The sequence below is a fragment of the Ammodytes marinus genome (assembly GCF_949987685.1).
Source record: "Ammodytes marinus genome assembly, chromosome: 1".
Classification (NCBI taxonomy): Eukaryota; Metazoa; Chordata; class Actinopteri; order Uranoscopiformes; family Ammodytidae; genus Ammodytes; species Ammodytes marinus.
In genome coordinates, this window is record NC_137230.1 from 28,884,937 (window position 1) to 28,912,281 (window position 27,345).

At 39.8% G+C, this 27,345-nt stretch overlaps 1 protein-coding gene across 1 annotated transcript in view; it reads left to right on the forward strand.

The window, feature by feature from the left end:
- LOC307254394 (C-myc promoter-binding protein-like) overlaps nt 1-16,731 on the forward strand; it is a gene marked incomplete at both ends in the record, with an annotated part of 37,406 nt that extends 20,675 nt beyond the window's left edge. Inside the window, 20 exons of the mRNA XM_080032777.1 lie at nt 1-21; nt 735-867; nt 1,130-1,336; nt 1,514-1,642; nt 3,815-3,956; nt 5,546-5,665; nt 7,203-7,322; nt 7,620-7,769; nt 8,357-9,576; nt 10,554-10,767; nt 10,855-10,958; nt 11,537-11,712; nt 12,338-12,505; nt 12,700-12,880; nt 13,267-13,521; nt 13,630-13,747; nt 14,753-14,779; nt 15,779-15,941; nt 16,268-16,332; nt 16,595-16,731. The exon at nt 1-21 is cut by the window's left edge and continues 113 nt beyond it. Coding sequence (XP_079888903.1) covers nt 1-21; nt 735-867; nt 1,130-1,336; nt 1,514-1,642; nt 3,815-3,956; nt 5,546-5,665; nt 7,203-7,322; nt 7,620-7,769; nt 8,357-9,576; nt 10,554-10,767; nt 10,855-10,958; nt 11,537-11,712; nt 12,338-12,505; nt 12,700-12,880; nt 13,267-13,521; nt 13,630-13,747; nt 14,753-14,779; nt 15,779-15,941; nt 16,268-16,332; nt 16,595-16,731 — 3,850 coding nt within the window. The remainder of the gene's footprint in view (nt 22-734; nt 868-1,129; nt 1,337-1,513; nt 1,643-3,814; nt 3,957-5,545; nt 5,666-7,202; nt 7,323-7,619; nt 7,770-8,356; nt 9,577-10,553; nt 10,768-10,854; nt 10,959-11,536; nt 11,713-12,337; nt 12,506-12,699; nt 12,881-13,266; nt 13,522-13,629; nt 13,748-14,752; nt 14,780-15,778; nt 15,942-16,267; nt 16,333-16,594) is intronic.
- Nucleotides 16,732-27,345: the final 10,614 nt, after the last annotated feature.

Below are 27,345 nucleotides of genomic sequence, written 5' to 3' on the forward strand. Positions count from 1 at the left end.
GGAATATCCACTATGCTACAGGTAAAGAATCACCTTTCTTCTCAAATAATGAAAATAAATTAAAAAATGTTTAGCCTTATACCTTATTCCTGGTATTTTGTTATGTTTTGACGACATTTTCTGCTTGATTAGTCAATGTAACCACAAGACAAATTGCCTCACCTAATTGGAACAACCAGAAGCCAGTGCTTTAATGACTCAACAGACTGCAGCTTAAGCTTTTCAATTAGTGGTTGAACTGCTTGCTGTTTATTGCCATCTCCCCACTTTTCCGTGACACTAACTGAATGTAATAAACCTAACAACTCATAAAACATTGTAAAATCAGAGTAATACATTTGGTTTAAAGTTGGTTAATGAATTGTTGGAATAGCTTATTGAGGACCAGCAGTAGTGCATCTCTCCCTCTGGGACCAAAGACTGAACATCGCTGCCAGACTGTTGGGGATTGAATATGTGAAATTTGTATTCTGCAGTTCTGTTTCGCTATGAATAATTTATGCCAAGAGCACTTAAAATAAAGCTCCCCTTATAATCCAAAATGACCAACAGCTTTCCGGAATTTTATTATCAGCTCCTTTTGTAGATAATTACAGGCAAACTGTATTTATGATCACTCTGCCCTCGGAGGGAATCATTTCATGTTATGTATTGCCAAATTTGACTTAACTTATTTGCTGGCAGTAGATTTGTGTCCCGCTTTTAAAAATGTGTGTATGTATTTTCTTCATCAGGTACGATGGATTCCCAGTGTTAACTCTTGACCTGTTTGACCCCATGGAGGGCCTGCGGACCCCCTCCTCACGCCTCGCTGCCAGGCAGAGCTGTCCCACCAGCCCTGCCCCCATGTTTAGACGCACCAAGCAGGTCAGCAGAGCAGTAACTCTCTCTGCCACATAATGATTTATTGATTTGTCTGTTGAGGTACTGTGCCGGACGGTGGTCTTCTCCAGGGATACTAAAATAAAGAGCAACCGTATTTTCTAAATTGACAAACTTGCAGCCAAAATAATACATTCTCCAAAAGGACTCAATGTTTAGTATAACAATTTAGACAATCAAATAATTTTAAGAACCCAAACCCCCTCTAACACAAAATGCCACATATCTAACTCTTCTTCGTCTACAGGAGATCAAAACAGCCCAGAAGATAGCAAAAAAGTACTCGTCGATTCCCCAGCTTTGGTCCAAGTGCCTGCTCCGTCACTGCTACGGACTGTGGTTCATTTGTCTGCCTGCATATGTGAAGGTGTGCCACTCCAAGGTGCGGGCACTTCGCACTGCCTATGACGTCCTCAGGAAGATGCAGTCAAAGAAATTGCAGCCACCTGACGAGGTATACCTGTATTTGCCGTTCACAAAAATGTATTCAACCAGATTAGGTTAGCTAAATGGTAAGGTTTTACTGCTTTTGATAATTGCACACATTTAACTTTTTGTCTCAAACAAATAGGTATTTTAGGGGTTGCTGTGTTTCTGCCTTATTAATCACACACGTACATATTCTGTACAGGTGTGCTATCGGGTGCTGATGCAGCTGTGTGGACAGTATGGCCAACCTGTCCTGGCAGTCAGGGTCCTCTTTGAGATGAAGAAGGCCGGAGTCCACCCCAATGCCATCACTTACGGCTACTACAACAAGGTATCGTCAAAAATGGTTATGTGTGGTTGATAAAATGGTTTGGTGTGTAAATATGATCTGCCGGCGAAGGTTTTTTATTTGTGTCTTAGAATTACAACACAAGGCATTTCTGATAGAAAACGTGGAAAAGTGTCCTTGGATTTAAAGGTCAATAAATGCTGCAGCTCACCATAACCCAGGCAGTGCAGGGTCTAACACAGGCATTCTTAAAAAAGATATAGAGACCGGGACTCCCATGAACTGTACTGTCGCCCTGGGTGTGGTGTTCCTGATGTGGGTGTGTTTAAAATCTTCTGCTGATTCTGCTGCAAGTTTGACTAATGCTTGAACACACCCATGACAGCTAAATGTCAAACAAATCTCGGGAAGACTCTCCATTGGGATTCTCCCTTTTCCAACGGCTGTGACGGATGAGGAATAAAATTCGATACAAGACAGGAGCATTGGCCTCTGTAAAAGTCAAACAGAGTTTATGCTCATCTTATAGTTAAATACTGCCATATGAGAAACGGTTGTAACTGAGTACAACAAACAATATGAATCAGATGTGATCAAAGATATAAATAAAAGTTTGATTAAGTTGAGTACATGAATATTATAAATGATCAATATGTTATAAATGTCATTAAATAACTTCATTACCTCTAAATACGATAAAACAAATGCTGAAGTTAAACAATGCCCTGTAATAAATTACCATAGAAAACTTTATGATATATTAGCAATAGCACCCTAGACATTAATTGTTTATTCATGATACAATATACCCTCATAAATAATTGCATCCAAATTATTACACCACTGTGCTCAGTTGCTCTATCACTGAAATTCATTCCTGTGTGGCTGGTATACGAGCCAAAGAAACTTGATTACAGCAACGCCACTGCAGTGCAGACAGTCACTCAGCTTTCAGATAAAAAGAAACATAGGTGACATTTGCAGACACACACACACACACACACACATAACTACAATTGTACGGTGTTGTGTGTGATCATGCCGCCGAGGTTTCCGGATGAATTGTGCCTCTGTTATCTTTGCTACCTGTCCCAGGGTGAAAACAATGAATTGTCTGATTGCTGTCAGACAAGGCTGCAGTGAAGGTGACAGAGGTGTGTTTTGACGCCTCTGAGGATATTCATCATTAGAAACAGTAGGCCTGATGGCACAAGGTGGCCCATTCCTCCACTGACACAGTTCCCCCTCTGATCTGTTCAAATCCGTGCAAAAACATTCATCCATTGTGGCTTTACTGATGTTATGTGTCTTGTCAACACCATTAGGATACCAATGTGTTAACAAGTGAGTTTTATGACTTTTAATGCCTGCATACTAAATATAAAGCCTAAAACCAGCAGGCGATTATCTTTCTGTAAACAAATGGCTAGCTAGCCTGGTTCTGTCTAAAGAAATAGTTCCAGCCTTTAACTCTGTCAAACCAACATTTTCTGTTTGGATTAAAGAAACCACATATAATGTGTTAATTAGTGAGTTTCCATCATTCCCTAGAGTAGACACGCTTAGAGAAAACCTTCCAGTGTTCTCTCAGAGTTTAGTTGGCTGACAACATCTGCAGTATGTCAGCCTGGTTTCACCTGGCTCACATCCGGAGAGCCTTCAAACAGGGCCAGCCAGAGTAATAAACCCAGTTCTGCTCAGTGGCATACCAATTGTGTTGCCCTCGGGGGGCTTTTGAAGTGTATTTTAGGACCAAACAGAGACTGTCGAACGTGACTTGGCCACCGACAGCTGCAATGCCTGTCCTTTTCCCTTTCCGCATGTTGAGTGTGACTGAGGATCTAATTCCAGCGCAGCTAATGCCTTGACGAAAAAACAAGGGGATTCAAGGGGATTTTTAATTGAACAGGGAATTGTCAGTTTTTAATTAATTTCCTTTCAATCACACCTCCATAAAATGTTGAGTGAGAAGTTGGAGCAATTCACGCAATATTCTCACAATATTCAGACTCTTCATCTTCAAAGATTCATTCAGGACTAAGGAGATGATTTCATGGTGGAATATATTTGAAATAGGCAAAACAAAAATCCCATATACATAAAGATTAGAGACTAGACTTGATAAACTTTAATCAAAGACTTGAGAGTAATATTTTTTTTGCTTCAGTCATCTTATCTTGGTGTCTGTCTGTCTCGTCTGTCTCTTTCCTCCAGGCGGTGTTGGAGAGCACGTGGCCTTCCAGCACCAGAGGAGGATACTTCCTGTGGATGAAGCTGAGAAATGTGGTTCTGGGCGTGGCACAGTTCAAACAGGCGCTACGGCAACAAGCTCCATTCACCCAGAGCCCTCTGTCAGGTAACTGTGAGTTGAGTGGCTGAGGAAAAAGGTATAACGGTGTTGCTGTGTCACTTAACTGTTTCTGTTCAATACTAGAATCTGATGCACATATCTCCCAAGCTGTGAACAGTGAGGTGACATGTTTAGGTGTGTTATAGCTTTTAATGAGAGACTGTTTTGAGTTTGAGTAGACAACAACTATGATTTCATAGAAGAATAACTAACATAACACAAGTTTTCAAGTAAGGTAAGACATATTTGATAAATGTTAAACATCAGAATACATTGCTTGTGTGTTTCAAACAAATCAGTTAGGCCAGTAAAAAATTAAAATGACGTCATTAAATATAATCTAAAGAGATGGCACTAAAACGTTATAATTACATTATAAACAATCTACGGTCCTACTACAATCTCAAACAGTCACATCCTTACCATTTCAGAAAAATCAAACTTCCTGCTATTTTAAAAGTTACATTTCAGAGTTGTAATAACTATAAACTACCTCAACAATGTGTGATTTAACTCCCCTGCATGACAGTCAACACCTGCACACCCAGCACATGCTAATCCCCGTCCTGCTTATCCCTGCTTTTTAAAGACTCCTCCATACTAGTAGTAAGAGTTGTGTTCTCGAACCCTCCCCTTCAGTTCAGCAGTGTTTCAGTTTGAATGATATATTTTCTTCATGCACAACTGTCACTCCAATCCCCAACACATTGTATGCACACACATGTTCTTTCACAATCACATAGAAAACAAGATGCCAACACCTATTCTTTGACCCTGTCTTACAACTTCCTATGAAGTTTCCTGAAAATTACTTTGTGCTGTAATTTGGTATTTATTGTGGAAAGAATGGAAGCTACGCTCTGCAAGAGTTATTTGAGTTAAATAAGTTGTGTCACGGTAATAAGCACTAAAGCTATTTCCTTGAAATAATCTACTGAAAGTTGACTTTAAGAACAATTATCCGCTCAAACCGAAGTAAATGTTCATTTATTATTGGAAAATTAATTCTCCATTTATGTCAAGTTATGTATATGCTTTCTTGAAGACAAGTTCCACATCTGTCCGTGTTCCCCTGACCTGCTGTGCACTGACAAAGAGACTCTCAAGGCTACGCCAGGAGTTAATTGGATTTAATTAATTGGAACCAGTGTAACACTTTAGTTGGTCATTGTTCTCTCTGTAATGATCTTAACATTCCTAAGTATTTACAGTTGCACAGTAGTTCCTTTCTAGGGAATGTGAGCAAACTTTAAGACCCATGAATAAAAGTGTTTTGATCCTGGTGGCTGGATTTTGTTTATCATTCACAATTTGTCACATGTCAACATTATGCATAAAGTATATTTTAAGTCTTTTGTTTTGTGTGTAATGAATCATTCTCACTGCATATGCTCAATTGAATTTATATCAATGAACAGAATCAAGACTTCACCATGGTGTTAACAAACACTGTAGGCTCATTGAGACAGTTCTAGTCACCCACTTTCTCAACACTTGAAAGATATTGCAAACAATAAAAGAAGGAGATCGGTTGATCACTTGTGGAGCGGAAATGGCGCCGGGCTTTCCTTTAACGCCTTGTTGTCTTTGGGCAGATGGCAGTGACCTGGACGCTGTGAGTCACGGCAGCCTGGATAGCTCAGCCGACACTAACCTGGGCCCCTACGCCACTGACACCGTCAAAGTAGACCCCACTGATGATAGATCTAGCACAGGTACACTCAACATGGCTGCTGCTCCAAACACAACCTTCCACAAGCAGCCTTCTTGTTCTACATCTTTTTATTTTCTTTAAATTACACTTTTTCTAATCCTCTTTCCTCATTTGTCCCACTCACCGACGGGCCTCTTACACCGCCGCCCCTCCGCCGCCTGTTTTTCCAACTTCATTTTGTCCCCATTGTCCATCCATGTCTCTCCATCTCCCTGGTTTTGCGGCTGTGTTTTTTCCTGCTCTGCTCTATCCCTATAACCCTGCCCTTCACTCTGGCCTTGCCTGTGTTGCCCCTTGCATGCAGCCGGCAGCGTGGGCACCTTGACCCCGGTGTCCCACTCACACTGGGGGGGCTCTGAGCTCAGAGAAAACACCCTCCACCCAGGTAAACCTTGCATTTCTCTGTCTCACCTTCACCTACTCTGGAACACTTTTTATTTTCTGACTCATTCAGCCCTTTCATCGTCACACCTTTCTTTTCTCTTTCTTTTTTTCTCTCCTTCCCTGTGATCTCTCCTTCTCTGTCTTTCCTCCACTGTGTCATCCCTCTATCCATCTATTTTGTTTAATTTGTTTTCTTACTCTCACTCCCGCCTCACCATGGAGTGATTTGTCATTGTCAATCATGGGCCAGTAATTACCCAGAGGCGCGCTCTTTTTGATTACGGAAATAATTGTAATCATGGAGATGGCACCCCGGTAGGAGACTGTGCCTTGTGTGCAGAAAGACTAAAGAGGGAACTGCAACTCACAGCACAGCAGGAAGGAGAGACCTAGATGTGCAGTTCATAGATTTTTACAGTTTAGGAATGAGTTTTGTCACTTGTCGTCAGTGGCAAGTCGCTCCATACTGAATCACTTCCGTGCTGCGCAGCCTTATGTTTTATTTAGAGACGATGGCCAGAGAGATTCATGGGAAAGATGAAAGAGGAGAAGAAATCCTCAGACAGCTGGTTGCCTGGAGACCCAGGGAAGTTTTTAGACAGATGGAAGAGTCAGCCTGGAGTGACATGTAGGATTTTTTTTTCTTCTCGCAAATCTGAACAGTTAAATTTATGCGTGGTGAGTTTCCTCTCAGTTACAGCAGATCTCTCTGCACGCCCCGAGGTGGATTTTATTATTCAGCACGGCTTAGCTGCCGATTCCTTTCTCTCCTGTGCGTCCCAGAATTGAGGAGATGAAAGGGAAGTTATGTCTCACTCTCATGTATGTTTCATTTGCCTCTCCTATTACCACAGTGTAAAGCTACAATAGATTCACTTTTTCTTTCTTTATGTTTAGTGGAAAGCAAGGGAATAAAGGACCTGACTCTCAAACCTGAACAGTTTGTGCAGTAATAGGAGAGGTGTTGAAGTGCATAGGTGTTTAAAATGCAGTTATTTTTGAGGGAAGAGGTGTCATTTTGAAAACCCTTTGTCAAACTATCCCGCTGCATAGATTTCCCACCTGTTGTGTTGCATAATGCTGTAATATTGTCATCAGAGTCAGTTCAGCGCCTCTCATCTAATTTCATACGTGTCTTTCTCACTGTTGTCTAGGGGATCAGTCAGATCTGGGTTATAACTCACTGTCCAAAGAGGAGGTGCGGAGAGGAGACCCCAGTGCCCAGGACTCGGCCACCGACAAAGATGACAAGAAGGAGAGCGACTGCAGCTCCCGTCAGTAGTCCGTCCGATCTGATATCATCACCTGATATTTCCATCTACTGTACATTCTAAAATATGATAACGCAGCGGTCTGTCAGCCACACAGGAATTCCCTTTATCTGCCTTGATCTTTTTTGCTTTTTACCTCAGAAATGATTCATTCATTTTGGTTTCTCAACATCAAAGCATTTCAGTCACGTGTTGTCCTTCAATAGATGTTTAATTAAGAACAGCGCCATGTGTCAAGCTGTGCACACACATAGTTAAAAAATAAGACGTGATTTTAAATAGCAATTTCTGTGTTTGTAGTTTCAGAGTCAGAGAGCGCCAAGGGAAGCAAAGACTGCCTCCCTCAGCTGGACATGGAGGTCCATTCCTCCTTCAAATCCCGTGGCATCGTTCGCAGCAGCTGTCCGTATGACGATCCATCCTCTAAACCCAAGGGCTCGGCCAGCGCAGGTGAAGAAGGAAACTTAAGTCCATTTCATTGTTATGCAACTTTGGGAGGGATGCTGGGAACTGAAATGTTTTCCTCAACTGTGAATTTCCATTTCAAAGTTTTCTTTTGATGATACTCTGAGAACAGAGAAAAAGAGACTTTCTGTTTCAAAACATTTTAATACCCATGAGCCTCAGCTGCTGTCCCTTTTGGAGATGTAGCCAGAGGAAAGCATCACAGCTGTAGCATATTGAGAACATCTTGCTTGTTTTCAAAATCATATATGTTTTTAACTCATGAATGGATTGCCTTTTCTCGACAAAGCATAATCTTTGCCTTCTGCTTGTTGCTAGCAGCTTAGGCTTACTGATTGTTTCTTACTAAAAATTCCTTGAGCGTTGTTACCATACACACACATGACCTTTCTCTCCTTTTTTTCATAATGCAGTTGCTGTTATTTTATATTAATGATTAAATCAGGAAACGTTGTAACATTGTGTTAGCAGAAAATGAACTTGTACCTCTGGAACCCTAGATGCCCTAAAACAACTGTAACTCTATCGCTCATGTCACTCTCTGTCTCTCTCTCTCTCTCTCTCTCTCTCAGACCACGTTGCAGGTCTCCTCTTCACGTCCTCCCTGGATGAGATCGGTGAGGTCCACGCCAACAGTTTGCTGAGGAGACACAGGAGTGCTCTGGAGGAGGTGGTGGGCAGCGCCGGCAGCGGCTCTGCCCTGGACTGGCAGGGTGTGAGGGGCCGGCGGCTCAGCGGCGACACGGTGGCCAGCAGCGGCAGTGGCACCACTGTGCTGGGCCTGGGCATGAGCCAGGGGGAAACCGACCCAGAGAAGATCGCAGGACAGCTGGGCGCCGACGTCAAAATTCTCTCCGGTGCCAACTTCACAGCCAATAAGAGGCCTCGTTCTCTTGGTCTAGGTGGGTTAGATGGGGCTGAAGCTGCCGGAAGTTTCGATCACATGGAGGAGGAAGAGGCAACAGAGGAACAGGACTCCAGCGACGATGACATAAGTATCACAGAGGCCATTTTTGATTTGGAGGATATTGATTTAGACAACAAGCCTGCAACGGGGGCCACAGTCAGCTCTCACACAAAAAACAACAAATCTCATAAGAAACCTGTGGGACGCAGCGCCAGCTACGGCGGCACCGAGACTTCCAGGGTAGCCGTCAAGCGCACGGGCATCGAGACGGGCTACGACCCTCTCTCCTTACTGGCAGCGGAGTCACAGTCCCTGCAAGAAACAGAGGATCAGTACGCGGATGGGGATGACATCAGCACGCCCAGCTCCCACAGGCACCTGGCCAGGGAGATCGAGCTGTACATGAACCACATGGGCAGTCCGCTGAGCAGCCGCACGCCCAGTCAGATAGACCTGCAGGACCCGGCTAGCCCCCTCCTCCTTCACCCACCTCCCTCCTCCTCTTCTCTCTCCGCCCCCCGTAGAGCCAGCCTGCCCCACAGCTCCCCCCTCAGGGCGGCCGGAGTACCGCGCTCTCGCACCTTCCAGCCGCCCTCTCCGTCCCCGAGCGCCTCACGCCAGCGCCTGTGGTCGTCCCCTCCATGTCGTAGCTCCAGCACAGCCACCACCCCCAGCCCCAGCCCCAGACCCAGCCCGTACAGGGAGAGAGCGGACCGCATGAGCCTGGCCTCCCCCTCACCCTCCTCCTCCTCCTTCGCTCTGGACACTCTGCTCACACCGACGCTCGATGGGTTTAAGACCAGCGTGGTCTCTGCTGGCAAGGGCGTGGCAGAGAAGGCGAGCCGCTGGTACTCCCGTCTGGCCACGTACACCACACCGACCAAGGTACAGAGTTTTGTCTTCAAGGTTTATTATTGTGTTGTGGGGTAATGCAGGGGGAAAAGGTCGACGCGATAAGCCGGCACTGTATTTTTAAAAATAATAATGTGATAATGTGATTCAATTGTTATGCGAGTCTGAGATATTAATCATATTGTTATGTTTTTTAAGAGCACAGAGAGCTCCAAATAGAGGCACGTCTCAACCTGTTGATGTTCAGTAATATAATGCAAATACAGTTTGTTGTAAATGGGCTAAAAGCTGCATAAAAACTGGTGGGATTGTATTTTAGTGCTCTAGCAAATCTCCAAGTACAGTTTGAGTGTTGCTGCCATCTTGTGGCCTTTTGAAAATGTTGACATTATTTATAAATGATTTAATATATATCATATTCATATTATATTCATCCTATCATTGGTGAAAAAGCCTCCATTGACCAACTTTATTGGTCAAGTCTGCTCTCTGGACGTTAGGGTTTCTGAAATCCATCATCAGAAACAACACAAAACTACTAGTAGCAGACAGACGCCATACCTTTTATTTGGAGTCACTAATCAATAGTCCATGTCAGAGATCACTTACTGCTGAGAACAAAATGTACCATGGTAACATTTCCCCGGAAGACCTTTTGTCGTTGTTGAGAGAGTGCTTATATGTTATTTGGAGATCTGGCAACGTGACTGTGTGAATTCTAATGTCTGTTACCTTCATTCATTCCAGTGATTTTTCTATCATATTTCTACATTTTTGCGATTAAAGTCATATGGTAGAATTATTTGCGTGGGAATATCAGTACAAAATGTCTTATTTGTTCCCCTTAAGTAAAAACAAAATACAATTATTTGCACCACCTGTGAGCAGTCTTTGTTGCTAGTGGGTGCTAAACCTGATCTGTTGTTGCTCTGAGTATTATAGTTTTAAGATGTCACACCTGTGCAGTCCATGACAGCATTAACCTCCCCGGCTGTCCTCTGTTCATCCAGGACGGTTACGGTGACCGTCTGAGTGTTGGGGATCCAGACTGTTCCTCCCTGTTCGATGAGGAGGACTGTGGGGGGTCAGTGAGCTCCGTGGTGTCTCCACAGAGGAACGGCCCCATGGGGCCCCGCAGGAGCCCAAGACGTAGCCCCCTCCGCAGCAGACTGGAAAGCCCCACTGCAAGATGCAGCCTGGGGAGACCCACATCTCTAATCCCTGGTAAGAGCAACCCTCAATCGGAGATGGTTCTTTAGATGTCTCTAAAATGTGTGTCATTGTGTAATTCTTCATACCCCCCCCCCGCAGGATGTATCCTCTCGCCTCCTGGCTTCCCTCCGCCAGACAAGTCTGACCTCGGCTCTTCACGCTACACCAGCAACACCAGTATCTTCAACAACTACGCCATGGAGGTAAAACTACATGATGGAAAGTAGAAAAGTAGAATTCAGACATTCTAGTTTAAGAATTGATGCAAAACTTAGGGAATCAGAAGAAATGTTAATTCATCATGAGAACTTTTTTCTTTAACATTTTTTTTTTATCAAACTAATGCTAAGATGCCCGAGAAAACATGGTTGAATTGTGTTTTCCTGCTCAACATAATATTTTTTTTTAACTGAGTATATTTGGCTGGAACAGTTCTTCAAACTCAAAGTTTAATGAACCGGATGGTTTAGCTTAAGTTGCATCAATCAGAAATGTATCCTCAGCTCCTAACCTCTTTAACCAAAGACATATTTATCAAGACGGTGACGTAAAATCATACCTATAATGTAAAACATGTACAACAGCTATCAAATCTGTCCCAAAGGAGCTTTTTATAGGCAATAAAAATCTTCCAAACGTAACAAATGGAAACAACAGAGGTATTCAGTGTTGCAGAATACAAGTGAATGTTATCAGTTAAGTAGATGTTAATTTAAACATTGATCACCTTTTGATCTGCGAGCTCACCTGCCTCTGTGTCTGTGTCCGTGTGTGTTCTCAGCTGCTGATCTCCAGCTGTTCTCGCTGTAAGACGTGTGACTGTCTGGTGTACGATGAGGAGATAATGGCCGGCTGGACGGCAGACGACTCCAACCTGAACACCACCTGTCCATTCTGTGGAAACCCCTTCCTGCCCTTCCTCAATGTGGAGATCAGAGACATGAGAGGACCCGGCAGGTAGATGATGACGCCTTAACGCTTAATATCCTGTAAAAAAAAATATTCCAGAAATGTGTGTTAAAGGGTTGTGTATTACTTTTTTTTAAGAGGGATTGATTTTGTTATGGACCTATTTTTGTTTGTTATCATTGTATCTGTTTGTATGTATGTATCGTGTCTATGATGGTCACGTGTTGAAGAATGAGTTTTTATTGCATAGTGCCTGATATCAGACAATCTGCATCATTTAGACTTTGCTGGATGGAGCCATTCTCCTCTCTGTCGTCAGTTGTTTTATTATTCTCCCCTCCAATAGGTTGTTACTGAAATTGGATCCATCGTCTTGGCCTGAGTTTTCCTAAAGCCTTTAAAAACTTGGTTTTAAAGTGTTTATGACTAAACTAGTAACAGTCAGATATATAAATCAGATAAAATACTATAACGCTGTCTGAGAAAATGGTTAGTCTGTAAAAATGGGGCATTGAATTTCAATAAGAAGTGAAATTATGGTGAAACAAAAAAAGGCACAAATGATCCTATTCATTTCTGACCTCTGCTGTTTCCCCTGCCTCTCAGAAGATAAACTATATTTGTCTTTCCCCCCCTCTCTCTCTTTTTGTGCCCTCTTCTCTTCTCTCCACAGGCTTTTCCTGAAGGGCAGCCCGTCTGTGGATGAGGCGATGACATCATCGTACTCTGCCTCCACAGGTTTGGACACAGGGACGTCCACCCTGTCCACCCCCTGTCCTACAACCGCTGTCTCCCCTCCCTCGCCTGTGACCGCTGCTCAGGAGGGCCCAGGTGGTGGAAGGTATTCAATGTTACAACACATGCTTCATCTATTTACATGATGTTGATGCTAAAATTAATTATTGTTTATTTTCTTTTTTTTCTGGTTACTAGTTTGCTTTACTTTGTATTAACTAGTTCAATCATTATAGTCTTATGAAAGCATTAGACTAGAGCTGAGTTGTGTAATGTGCTGAACCTCCCTGTGTCACACAGGAATCGATCGACCAGGGCTGACGGTATCAACATCCCCTCAGAGCGCTGGCAGGGGGCGCTGTGCCCCGGGGGGCCCATGGCCCGCAGCGTCAGCGCCTTCGGTCCTCTGGACGAAACATCCGGACCCAGCCACGGTGTGCCCATGTCAGGCAGCCTACCAAGCCGTCTCAATGAAAACACTGTATGTCCCAACACACATCACTGATGTTTAGAGTAGTTCAATCATTCAGTATTGTTAAGTAGTTTTTCCTTTGAGATTCATTGTATGTGTGGCGATTTGAAATTAATGCAGAAGTGGGTAGTGAGATTTAAAGTTTAAAACCACGATAAAAATTCCAATTGTGCTTAACAATTAACAATTATTCAAAATACGATACAATGTGTAATGTTAAAGATGTTGCTCAAAGTCATCAACAGACACTTCATACCTGACTCTGCAGCTCCCCTATAATCTATGTAGTCTTTCTGCTTATTTTTGGGTTTCCTGTTCAGTAAGCTTGTACTTTTTCAGGATATAGAAGTAATGAAATTTGAAAGGTTACTTATCCTTATACTTGTCTCATTCAGGACCCACTTAGCATGGAGTGGCGTCTCCACAACCCTGAGCCGGTGACAGTCCCTTACCTGAGCCCTCTGGTGCTGTGGAAGGAGCTGGAGAGTCTGCTGGAGAACGAGGGGGACTCCTCCATCACAGAGGCAGACATGGTGGACCTCCATCCCATCATCTACTGGAACCTGGTGTGGTACTTCAGACGGCTGGACCTGCCCAGTAACCTGCCAGGCCTCATCCTCACCTCTGAGCACTGCAACAGAGACTCCCAGGTCAGACACATACACACACAAACATATGACAGACAAAAATTTATATTTTGTCTGCATATTGCATGACTGTCAGACTGACTCGGTCTCTCTATCCTGTCCCTCTGTCAGATCCCCCGTCACTGGATGTCGGAGGACAGTAAACACGTGTTGATTCAGATCCTGTGGGACAACCTCAAGCTGCACCAGGACCCCATCCAGCCGCTCTACATCATCTGGAACACCTACAGTGAGTCACATGTTTATCGCTCTCTACAGAACAGAGCCGTTTCAAATTCCTTCAACTCAGCTCTCACATGAGGACTGCCTGCTGCTGAAACAGGTGTTTAACCAATGTGTTTCAAAGAAAATGTGGAATTTTAACTTGATTGTTCATCAAAGCATCAAAAATGTAAGAAAATGGGGACGACAGAAACATTTGTTTTAACACTAGTAAATGAAAAGCATGGTGAACAGGAGCTGGAGTAAACTAATGAGATTTCAGAAAAGAAAGCAATGAAATATGGAATGAAATATTGGATTAGTTTGTTCTGTATTGTCTCTTTTCTGTTGAGGATCACATGGTGCTGGAGCGTCTCCCAGCATGCTATTTTTTTTTATTTATTTTTTTTAAGTTACATAGTTTACTCATTGTTCATTTTAAAGTTGCATATATCTGCTTATACTCATGGAATTGTGAATTATATTATTTCTGTATTTTTTTTGTTTTTTGTCTCACATCTTCTATCTGTTGTAGGCCTATGTATACTGTATATGCCTGTTATTTCGTAGGAGGTAGAGATCTCCGTCCACCTGTTTGTTTTTTTCTCCAAAATTTGAATGAAAACTTGAATACAATTGCATACACGTATGAATGGTTTTCTCCCCAAAGAATCCGAAGGTACAGTAAATAAGATCTATAAGATTGTTCCCATTTGAAAAAAAAATGTACACTTAGGAGAGGTAGAAAAGGTGTATTTATATAAACAAAATGGGACTAAGTTAGTTAATCATGACATACATAAAGCGTGTGACCTGAAATGTAGACATGGGATCTGTGTGGAGCGATGGAGACTGTAACTAATATAAATATATATGTTTGTTATGTTCTCTGCGTCATTTCGTTTGCGCTTCGACTGTAGCTCTTTTAATTATGTCTGTTGCTTCTCTCAGTCTGTAGTAATTGGTCATTTAATGGAGGAGGCGGCCAGCTTATCCGTGTGCTAACAGGCTCTGTCTGCTCTCTGTCTTTCAGGGCTTAATTGTACTCTGTTGTTAGCGAGTGAGTGTTCATCTCTACTCCCACAGATGAGTCCTGTTGTTTGTGTCCTGTGTGCTGTCTGAGACCTGCTAGCTGCCTCTGTTGTGTGTTCTTCTTTGCTTGATGCATTGCAGTGTTGTCTGTGGAAAGTGGGCCTCTGCTTTTCTTGGTTTCGTAGTGTTTGCGATGAAAGTTTCTGTGCAGTGTCAAACATCACGGTGATTTCCACTGAGGGATTATTTGTTTGTTGTTGACACGTACAAATACAGCACTGACCTGTATTTGAATGTAGGTTTGCATCTGTGTGGAAAGTGTTTCTCCGCCCGCTTTTTTTATTTAGCAACTTTTAAAGGTGGACTTTGTTGTTGTACTTAAAGGGCAGTTCAGGTAAACTCTTAAAAGTCTGGCAACATTTGACAGAAACTGAAGGCAGCAATAACTCATACCCAATGAAAATCATAGTATACAGGGATAAATAAAATGACAGAATAAGTAAAAGTGCAAAGCCCTGGGGGTATCATGGGGGAAAATCAATGCACAATCAATACATAACTATTCATGTCATAAATATTGTTTAAACAATTGATCTTTATTCAATCTAAATTTTGATTAAACCACAATGTGTTTCCTTTATATTATAAGATTGGAACCATATCATGTTTAAACTTTGTTCATAAAGTGATGTTATATCACATCTGAGTTTATTTATTTGTTTACATGTGTACCTGTTACATTACAAAAATATAAAACATAGAAATTAAAGACATTTTACTATAACTTCATTGATGCAAAACTGCTGATTATATTTAGCTTTTCATAACATTGTTACTTTTTCTATTTCTAATCAACACGTACTTTATGTCATATGAAGTACTGCTGTATACCCATCCCCAAGTACTTTTCATCTGAGTGAAAACCTGATGGATAAAGTGATACAAATCATTCTCATAATCTGTATGTCTTAAGCACTAACATGAGTCCATGGCTGAACTATGTGTGTGTGTGTGTGTGTTTTGGTAGATGTGGGTTACCCTCTGTCCCGGCCGCTCTCGGAGCAGGAGAAGCCGTTCAGTGAGGATCTTCTGCAGAGCGTGGTGAGGAGCATCCAGAGGAACGACCTGAGCCGGCCCATGGCTCAGCTGCTGCAGCTGCTGGGCCAGATGCTCGGGATCAAACGCCAAAGGTCTGATACACTCATATCATATCATATCATATCATAGCAGGCCAAATCACCACTAGAAACACCTGTGAAGAAGTTCTTCCATGCACAAACTAATAAATAAACCCTCACAATGTGCAGAGCAGGAGGTGTTTTGTGTTTGAGTTATTGAATAAAGTCATTGAATGAAGTTTGTTTTAGTCTTTCCACCAAATATGGCGAAACATTACATGACACGTACAGGGTTTTTGCATGAATTGTAAGAGTAAAAGCATAAATTCAGGGATTCAGTCCAATTGTTAAATCCAATGGAAACAGCTGTATTTTGACACCGACTCTCTTCCCCTCAGGAGTTTGTACAGGGACATCCTCTTCCTCTCCCTGGTGGCTTTGGGAAAAGACAACATTGATATTGGTGAGACAGTTTTTTACTTTATTATGTTTAAATCTCATATTATCACATAATTAAGCTATAAAGGAGATTTTGCGCACGCTCTGCAAATGAGAACTAAAAAGGAAAAATTGCAGGTCATTCAATGAGCTAATGGACCAAAATGCTACACATTTGGTCAATTGATGAATGCTCATTAAAGGATATATATTTTAGAGATAAAGGATTAGGCTTGACCAACATGTGTTGGGTTTTGTTATAACGTCCTTCTCTTTTTCCCAAATAGACGCTTTTGATCGGGAGTACAAGTTGGCGTACGACCGCCTGGCGCCGAGCCTGGTGAAGCTGACCCATAACTGTGACCGTCCTCCCAGCACGGGCGTCATGGAGTGTCGCAGGACCTTTGGAGAGCCTTACCTGTAAAAAACACTCACCGTCACACGCCATGATTGCTTCAGGACAAGCTCAGGAAATCTGTTGGAAGACTGTGAATGTGCACTATGCTAACATTGGGAGAAAACTCAAAGGTACTGTTGACAGCGGTCAGCGTTATGTAGCCTGAAAACTAAAAAACACAAACAGATTTTATCTCAACTGACTGACGATGGAAACACACTCACACATTCATAGAACAACAACTTCATCCGGTGTTGAGTGAGACTCACCTGGTTTCTTTGGAAATCCTTTTAAGATGATACAAATATAATGTAAATACACAACACTAGAGGATTTTTTTAATGCAACATTTATACTGTATAGTCTAACAGCATATGAAGACTAATATTAGCAATATTTTAACTTGAATTCTATTTATACAAAAGTAAGCTTTATTTATTGTAGTGTTGTCTTTTTCGTGGGGCGTTGTGTTCGATTGTGTCCTGCCTGTGGTATTTGTTGTGACCATTCCCACTCAAGGTGTTGCAGTAGGGATTAATTGTCTATTGTAAATGATGGCTATGTTTCTGTGCTTCATGAACTGGCCGTTTAACGTTTAAATTAGAACTGCAATCATCAGTCAATCCACAGAAGATTCATCCATTCAGTCATTATTCCAGCAAACATTTAGAACATCCCCTGGTTCAAGCTTCTCTAATGTGACGATTTGCTGTTTGTCATGTTTTGTCATAACTGTAAATGATAGTGAATTTAATATCTTTAGATTTCGAACTCTTGGTTGGACAAAACAAACTAAAGTTAACACATCACAGTGGGCTCTGAAAAATTCAGAATCGTTTCAGAATTAAAAATGTCACGACAAACTAATAAATTAACCCACCAATTAAGTGAAAAAATAATCACCAATAATGAATATGACTGGTAGTTGCAGACTTAATTTTAATATTTCAAACCACTTTGAGCTGCCTTTAATGTCTGCCCAGTCAGCTGGGCTGCCACAAGCAGTTAAATTAGTGTTCTACAGTTAAATTGTATTTAAATGTGAAGTTTTGCTCCAAAACAGTATATTTTTGGCTTGTTTACAAATAGTTTTTGTGAAAATGTCATCATCAATCGAACATTAGCTCTTGGTATTAGATCTGTTCATTGTCTTCTTATTAAATGTACTCATTGTCTGGATGAAGGAAGGCTGCTTGTGATCTACATGGACTTCTGTGGTTTTAAGTTACAAGTTGATTTTAAGGTTGGGCGAGAGCTCACTAGAGTACTGTTGGTCCTTAATATACAAAAGCTGCTCTGAAAAAAAAAACAATACCAAAAAACATGTCAGCACAGTCACTTTTTATCGTACGAGGTCACTGTCAGTGCTCATAAACAACACCTTAGGTTCATTTCTCACACATTTGGCCGCCGGAAGTTCTGGAATTTATCTAAACTTAGATTTTAGTTTTTTAGTTTTAAATCATTATATTTAGCAAAGAAATAGCTGACTCAGCAGACACAAAGTCTGACAAGACAAGAAAAAGAGCAGTCAGTCAGACGTATCCAGTTCATGAAAACCACTTCATTTGGAGGTAAATTGAAAGTGAGTGATTTGTTTATAATAATCCTTTATTGCAAGAACATTTTCTTAAACTTGATATGTTACCAGGCTGTCACTTATTATTTATTAATACATCTACATGTCTATCTGTTTATGATTTTGTTTTATGTCTGTGGTACAACTTTGTTCAACCTGAATGAATATACAGTGACAGTATTGAATGACTGAAATCTCATAACCTCTGTTATGTTGGGCTTGGACTCAATATTTCTGTGTTGAGATGGTCGCTCTTTCCCATTAGATGATTGCAGGTTTACCATAAAGGGTACAAACACCAGCCATATTGCTGATTAACTGATTATTCATATTCAACGATTGCCTTTATTTATGATTGTCATTGCTTCTGTAAAAAGCAAAGTTGTGCAGCAACTTTGGTAAAAAATACCCCCTTTCTGTTTTAAATTACCAGCTTTATGTGAGGCAAATCAAATTAAAACCAAAAAGGGAATTTCATTTCAATGCCCAGAGGATAATGATGTGTTTATTACACCAAGCAGGATAGCATTGTTTGTAGTTAACTGTTGGCCATTTTGGCACTAAACACATTAGAGTGACATTAACTGAACTTTTGGATCCTATTGAAGCAAAACCTTGAGTTTGTGTCCAAGTGTCTTTCATCAATACAAAAACTTGCACCCAAACATGATTCTGTTATCAAATAGGTAAATTCTGCCCTCATACACCACAAATGTAAAAATTACAAAAATGTAATGTCATGTTAAGCGATTTTGTCTCCTCTAAAGAATGAAAAATAATACAAAGAGAACTGTTTTGTTCCACATTCACTAGTGAAGCAGGTTTGCTTATGAGACTAAATGAGATTCTGCCGGGAAAAAACATACCTGACCAAATAGATTCCTGATAGAACTGGATTTTAAGAACTTCTCACCCATTAACTTGCAACAATGAATCGAAAGTGTTGACCAACAGACTGAGGGGATGGTTGAAGGAGGACCCTTGAGTCTAAACTCATGACGGTCTCATGAATGTCAGCCATGTGCGTGATGTGTGGCCTATGAAAGAAATACTGGAAAAGTTGCACTTTGCCCCTCAAAAGTGATTTGACTCGTCGCACCGTCAGGTCTGTGAGAGGACACGTCGACCAGGATGTCAGCAGCTGGGGAAAAGCTGCCATTCATCTGTGGATTTTTTTTTTGTTGTTATTTTAAAAGAAAAAAGTTGTACAAATGAATGATTTTGCAGAATCAGGGGACATGTACATTTAATCTCGCCCCTTTGTAGAAATCACATTTTGTAACATTTTATTCACCCATGAACAAAGGTCCTTTTTAAATGTGGTGAAGGTTCTGTACAGCGACCAGATCTATAGGACTGATTAACTGTAAAATAAAATCACTTACACTCTCAGTATTGGCTTATTGTGCTCTTTTCAAAGTATTAATGCAACATTTACTTTTTTTCCTGATTGTTGATCGTTAATTAAAAAGGACCGCTACGATAGAATGTATACGACTAATCATGGTTTGCTGAAAATAATCATTTAAGTTTTGGTGATTCAATAACTTGTGTCCAGTGCCATCAGACTTCCATGGGAGGTACCATCTCCAGTTTCTGACCACTAGTAGCGCTATGTAGCATTCATTAAATATTGTGCACTGCAAGCAGGTGGATACGTATAATACGTTTCTGGGGTTTCATGTTGTTCCAATGATTGACACTTGATATAATTATCGAGCCAAAAAAAATTAAGCAATGCACCCAAAAATACTCTTGAAATATAATAAAAATAATAGGCTTAGTAAATATACCTATATTTAAATATGTTTCAGGAAATAAATGCGTTCAATGTGTTTGATAGACCTCAAGGATGCACATCATCTGTTTTAGCGCCTTTAAGTCATTGTCTTGACTGTTGACAACACAAGAATAAAGAAGCATCACTTTCATTTTGTCTTTGAATAATCCTGCACACACAGCTCCAATTCAACGTTAAAAAAATAATTTATTTGCAGCATGGAATTTTATTTTGAAATAATGATACATTTCCTATCAATAATAAATGTTTGCATCCACTTAAATCCAAAGAGAGCATTTAAAACAAGACGTTAACATCCAACAACATGACACCTGTCAGGTTTTTCTCACAGCAAAGACATTCTGATACATGTTTTACTGACACACAATCACCATTTCCTTCCACAACAATTACTTTTTCACACACTATCCTTTTATACATTGAACATGGTTGAAAACACAACATAGTTTTAGGAATTTTAGTTCAGCAGATACTGAACATACAAAAGTTGCATCCAGTAGTTTTGAATTGCTGAAAAATTAATCTGAACCTTCAGTACACAATACAACACATGGGAAACTCCCAAAACACTTACACAAAGGTAACAGCCAGCAGTGATGCACTGTTTGCTCAATTTCTGGTACTGTTTTATTTTCCTTGATTATCATTGGGCAGTGAAAAATCATGTGACAGTCAGACATTTCCAGCAGCTGCAGTGGGGTCTTGTTACTTAAAAATGTTTCAGTGATTCGTTTGTGGTTTAGTGTCAAGTTGCCCTCAAATCCAAAAGTGAGTTCTGTCCAGAGTTACGAGTTCAGTAGTCAAACATGGAGAAATCAATTGTCGGAAATGTGTAATAAATAATTTTGTACACGCATAGTTTCTTTTTTTTTTTTTTTTTTTTATAATTCTTTTTATTTTGCTTTTTTTTTGTAACAATAATCAAACAAACAAACAACAACACCAGACAATACATACAAACTAAGAAAAGACAGAAAAAAAATTAAAAAAGGACAAATGTGTATGTTGTTCATTATTGCATGATCACACACACACACACACACACACACACACACACACACACACACACACACACACACACACACACACACACACACACACACACACACACACACACACACACACACACACACACACACACACACACACACACAACATTTAAAGACACACAAAAAGAAAAATCCATGTCCTGTGATCTCCACCGTAGTTCCCCCCTCCCTTCTCAGCAATGCTACACGCTTTATTTCTCATAGTGCCTCATAGATGTGTTTCCATACTTCATTAAATTGATTTGTTTTGTTGTTGTCTTCGGATAATGTCTTTTCTATGGTCAGATAATATTTCATAAGTTCTTTCCAGTTCTTTAATGTAGGAGCCTCTGCATCTTTCCAGTGTTTTAAAATTAGTTTCTTGTAAACAAGGGAAGAAAACATAATTAGCCATCCCATAGGGTACCTTACACCCTCAGGGTTCTGAAAAATGCACAGCTGAGCTGAGAACTGCATTTTTGTTTTACAAATGGTTGATATCCATTCTTGGATTTCATTCCATCCTTTGTTCACTTTCATACAATGCCAAAAGGCGTGTATGAGGGAGTCTTGAGAGCCACACTTCACACACTGGTCAGAGGAGTCAGCATAAAACTTATGTAATTTATCTCTAGTATAATATATTCTTGTCATTAGTTTATATTGTATTAACCTGAGATTTTCATTAGTGGTAATTTTATTTGTAAGATACAAGCATTTCTTCCATTTTATATTGGCTTCTTTGAATTGGAGATCTTTATTCCATTGTTCATAGAGCTTATGCATTGAGTAGTGTTTAGATTCTTCCTTCAAAAGAATATTATATATGCTACCAATTAACTGTTTCTTCTTTCCTTTTTTAAACATAACCTCCTCAAATGGTCCTTGAACCAAATCATATTGTAAATTAAAGTTTTCCATTATCCAATTTTTTAACTGTAAATATCTAAACGATTCTTGGTTTGACAGTTTGAATTTATTCTGAAGTTCTGTGAATGGTTGAACCCTATTGTGCGAAATTAGATCTGACAATTGATTAATTCCCCTTGTACTCCAAGTGCTCCAATTGAGCTCTTCATTCTGGATTTTAATTGATGGATTATTCCAAAGTTCTGTGTTCCTAGGGATACTAATCTGCGCTCCAAGTATTTTTTCAATTTTGTTCCATGATTTTAAAGTGCTATTTGTAACAAAGTTTGATACTTTTATATTGTGTTTTGTAAACAAAGCTGTGAACAGGGTTTGGGGTTTTAAATGGTTACTTTCTATATCAATCCAGGGTTCTTCAGATGTATTATTGATTATCCGATCTATGTAAAACATCTGTGATGCATAGAAGTACAGTTCTAAATTTGGAAGTTTAAGACCACCTTCTGTTCTTACATTTTGAAGAAGAGTTCTACTCAGTCGATGTGTTTTATTGGACCAGACAAACGAGGTGAGTAGAGAGTTTAGTTGTGTGAAGAATTTTTTTGGAGGAATTAAAGGTATTGTTTGGAAGATAAAGAGAAATTTTGGTAACCACATCATTTTAAAAAGATTTATCCTTCCAATTATATTTATGGGCAGGTCTGACCATTTCTTAATACTAATTTTTAATTCATTTATTAGAGAGATAAAGTTATCTTTGTATAATTGTGTTTTTTCAGGGCTTATGATGCAACCTAAGTACTTTAACTTTTTTTTCCACTGAAGGTTCTTTAAATCTTCTGGGATGCACGTTCCTTTATTAATTTGCATCAGTTCAGTTTTTTCAATATTCATTTTATAACCAGATATTTTAGAAAATTCGTCTATGATCTTCATTACCTTTGGAAGAGATGTTTTAATATTAGTTAAATATAACAATAAATCATCAGCAAATAGACTCAGTTTATATTTTTGTTTATCTACCCTAATACCACTCACTTCTTCTGTTTGTCTAATTTTCTGAGCCAAGGGTTCAATGGCCAACGCAAATAAGGAGGGGGATAACGGGCATCCTTGTCTAGTGCCTCTTTCTAACCTAAATATTTCAGATAAAGTCCCATTAACATAAACCTGTGATGTTGGTAATTTATAAATCGTCTTTATCATGGTAATTATTTCATCAGGAAATCCAAATAATTCTAATACTTTAAAAAGATATACCCATTCTACACGGTCAAAGGCTTTCTCTGCATCCACAGCCATCAATGTCAGATCAATCTTTTGCCTTTTAGCATATTGAATTAATGATATACAAGTTCTAATATTAGTTTTGAGACTCCTATTTTGTATAAAGCCAGTTTGATTATGGTGGATTATATCAGGTAATAATTTGGCTATACGATTATTTAGGACTTTGGTAATAATCTTATTGTCACTATTTATTAAACTTATAGGTCGAAAATCAGATGGTTTGTTGCACTCCCGTCCTGGTTTTGGTATCACGTTAATAATTGTTTGATACATTGTTTGTGGAAGAGCCTGGTGCTTCCATGCATTATTAATAACTTTCAATAATAGTGGGTTAATCTGTGTCCAGAATATAGAATAGAATTCAATTGGGAAACCATCATTTCCTGATGCCTTTTTTGGGAGAAAACCATCAATTGCACTTTTGACTTCTGATATTGTTATTTCCTTTTTTAGGTCTTCTTTTTGTTCATCAGAGAGACATTTAAGTTTAACTGACTTTAGAAAGGGCATTGGGTCAGATTTCTCAGTTATATCAGATTTATATAAATTTCCATAGAATGTTGCAAATTTCTTATTAATTATTTCATTGTCTATAATTAGCTTGTTGGAAGTGTCCTTTAATGCTACGTTGTGCCTTTTAACTACTCTTTTAACTAAGGCGCTCAGTTGTTTACCCGTTTTATTAGCCGTTATATACGATATTTTATTTGAGTTATGCTTAATGTCTTGAACCTTTTTAAGTAGAAGATTATCATATTCTAATTTTAATTTTTGCAGTTTTTCTAAGTCTTCTTTCGCATGTGTTTGTTTATGGATATTACGAAGAGAATGCATTGCTTTTTCTACTCTGTCAATCTCTTTATCTAGTTCTTTCTTCTTTCTAGCTGAAAATGATATCATTATCCCTCTTATATACGCCTTAAATGTATCCCATATAATATCTATTGGAGGACTATCAGTAGAAGATGCGTTATCTATATTCGTGCTTTTAAATATGTCAATATGCTTTTTTATGTAATTAAGAAATTGATTATCAGTCAAATATTTTCGATTCATTCTCCAGATTTTATGAGAAAACGTATTTGTTGGTGGTGTCATTACACACGTAACTGCTGCATGGTCTGAGATAACTATGTCATGGATCTTTGTAAATATAACATTGCTGAGCCCTATATCCGATATGAAAATGTAGTCTATTCGACTATACGATTTATGAGCATGCGAGTAATGTGTGTAATCCCTACCTTTGGGGTGCATTACCCTCCACATATCACGTAATTCATTTGTAGAAAGAAATTCTAAAAGTTTTGTTGGTGGTTTTGCTTTTCTACTTTTACATGAGCTGTCATGTGTGCTAAAGATGTTGTTAAAGTCACCACCTAATATAATTATTCCTGTTGGAGTCATATCAAGAACTTTCTGAATTTTATTTAGGAATAACCCATCAGATGATGGTGGGACATAAATATTGATTAGTGTATATCTACTTCCAAAAATATCACATTTAATAACTAAGAATCTACCTTCTGAGTCTGCGTATTCTGATATTAGGTTAAAGGGAATATTCTTACTTATAAGTATGCCAACGCCTCTGCTACTGGAAGTGAAGGTAGACTCAAACGCCTCCCCCACCCACTGTCTCTTAAGAAATTGTATTTCCCCGGGTTTGAAATGGAGCTCTTGAAGAAAGACTATGTCAGAGGACATTTTTTTTAACTGACCTAGAACTTTATGTTTTTTTGCACCTTCTTTTAACCCGTTAATGTTCCAGGTACAAATGGTAAATTTGTTGGGTATGGTTTCTAACGATTTATTTAGTACCATTTCTACTTGTAATCTTACTTGTGGGACACATAGCTGCTTCAAAGCGAGGGGAAACCACCGTGGAGATCACAGAGCACAGACACATTTGACACAGACAATAAAAGACTGATATACATGAAAAGAAAAGAAAAAATACACCTACCCCTGAAAACTTCTCATCTCTAAACATGCTTTCCTGAGCTAATTCATTTGCTCCCTCCCCTGGTGTATAGCAATGGTCATAAAGAATAACAATGTTTTCACTTTAACAAAGCAATATTGTACCTCCTCGGTCAAATCATCATAATTTGATAAATAATCAAAATAAATATTGGTATCAAGGAGAGAAGGGAAGAGGAAGAAGAAAAGAAGAGTGGAGGAGATGCAGCAGCGGGCCTGAAAGGAGGATGCAATTTAGTTACAGAGAGGAAAGGAAAAGGAGAGCAAAACATTTAAATTTAAATAAAATAAAATAAATACTATAATTCCTTCAATATTCCTCAAAGATAGGCCTACAAGAGGATGCACATAGGGTTAAAGGATAAGGGTAGAAAAAAGAAAAAAGAAACACTACTCCCCTTATACATCATTCAAACCTCCTCAAACTAAGATTTACAAATGCCCATAGCCTTTTTTCCCCCCACACGTTACCTCAGCGTCCTCACGCATCCGCCACGTCATCCACTCCTAAACACGTTCACATTCATTCCTAGCACACACTTCCATTCCCCCCCCCTCCCCCCCCCCCCCAGTAAACACAGCAATGACAAATAAAGTAAATTACTCTAGACCTGAAAAACAAACAAAGCAATTAGTCTACTTTACAATAAATTAGACATTTCATTAAATAATTCCCCACTTTACACGAGAAAGAAAATAAAGGTCCAGAGTTGACTTAAAGGCTTTTTACTTTACCCCACTAATTGTCTTTGAGTAATTACTTCATCTTACGTGTAGCCTACTCTTATGAAAGAGAAGGATGTTTCTTGCGAAGCTCCAGCAGGGCCTCCTGTGGTGTAGCGTAGTTCATCGTTTTCTCACCGTCTTGCACTTGCAGAGATGAAGGGAAACGGAGTTGGGTTTTAATATCCAGTTTGTGCAATTGTTCTCTCAGCGGCCAAAACGCCTCCCTTTTCTTGCGTAGTTGTGTCGAGATATCCGCGGTGATTCTGTAGTCGGTGTTGTGTAGCACAGAACTTTGTTTCCTTTCCCTCGCAGCTCTTAAGATCAGTATTTTCTTCTGAAGGTGATGCAGTTTGAATATAATGGTGCGGGGGAAACGCGCACTCTCTTTGAAAGGGCCAAGGCGGTGTGCGCTTTCGAAATCTTCTTCCTTCAGTTTTACCTTCCACTCTCGGTCTATGAGTCTAACCAGGAAGATGTTCATTCCCGAATTATCTTCCAGCCGTTCAGGCACGTTTAGAAGCCTCAGATTGTTTTGGCGCTGGCGATTTTCAAGTTGGTCAATGTAATCCATTGCGAGCTGCAGTTTGTTTTCAAGCTCTTTAGTGCGGCATTGCTGCGCGTCTTGATTGACCACCTGCTCGTGCATTTCTCCTGTTAACTTTGCCATTTTACCGGGGTGAGATTGGTTTCATATTCGACATTCGTCTATTTTCCGGGGTTGTAACTGTAATAGCGTCACGAAAACAACACAAATTTCCTCCAGAATGGTATTATTATGTACAGAAGACTAAGACTGACATTTCACAGGCTCGACCAACTCACCAAAATCAGCGAGTCTCGCGAAAGATCATAGAAACCGCGCCGAATATAGTGTTTAGTGCCACACGGCAGCGGACTGCTTAGGGACCGTCGCAAAAGTGCAACGTCTTTTTTCTATTCTTAATAACTCACTGGAAATTCATCCTATCAACACCAAACCACTTCTGTTGTGTTTATGAACTCATTTTGTAGTTACCACAACCCTTTGTTTTAAAGAAAAGCCTTTGATTTTTTTTTTAAAAGGGAAAATTATTCAGTGTGTATATTGCATGGATATTTAAGGCAATTTTTTCAATAGCTCACAGTTTTTTATAGCTATCAACACCAAACCAACTCTGATGTGTTCAAGAACTCACTGTGGAGTTCCCACAGCCCTTAATTTTCAAGAAAAAACTTTTAATTTTTTTTTGAAAGGCAAAATAAGTCACATCATATATTTAATCCATATTTAAGGCTCTTTTTTTCAATAGCTCACTGGTCTTTATAGCTATCAACACCAAACCAACTCTGGTGTGTTCATGGACTCACTGTGGAGTTCCCACAGC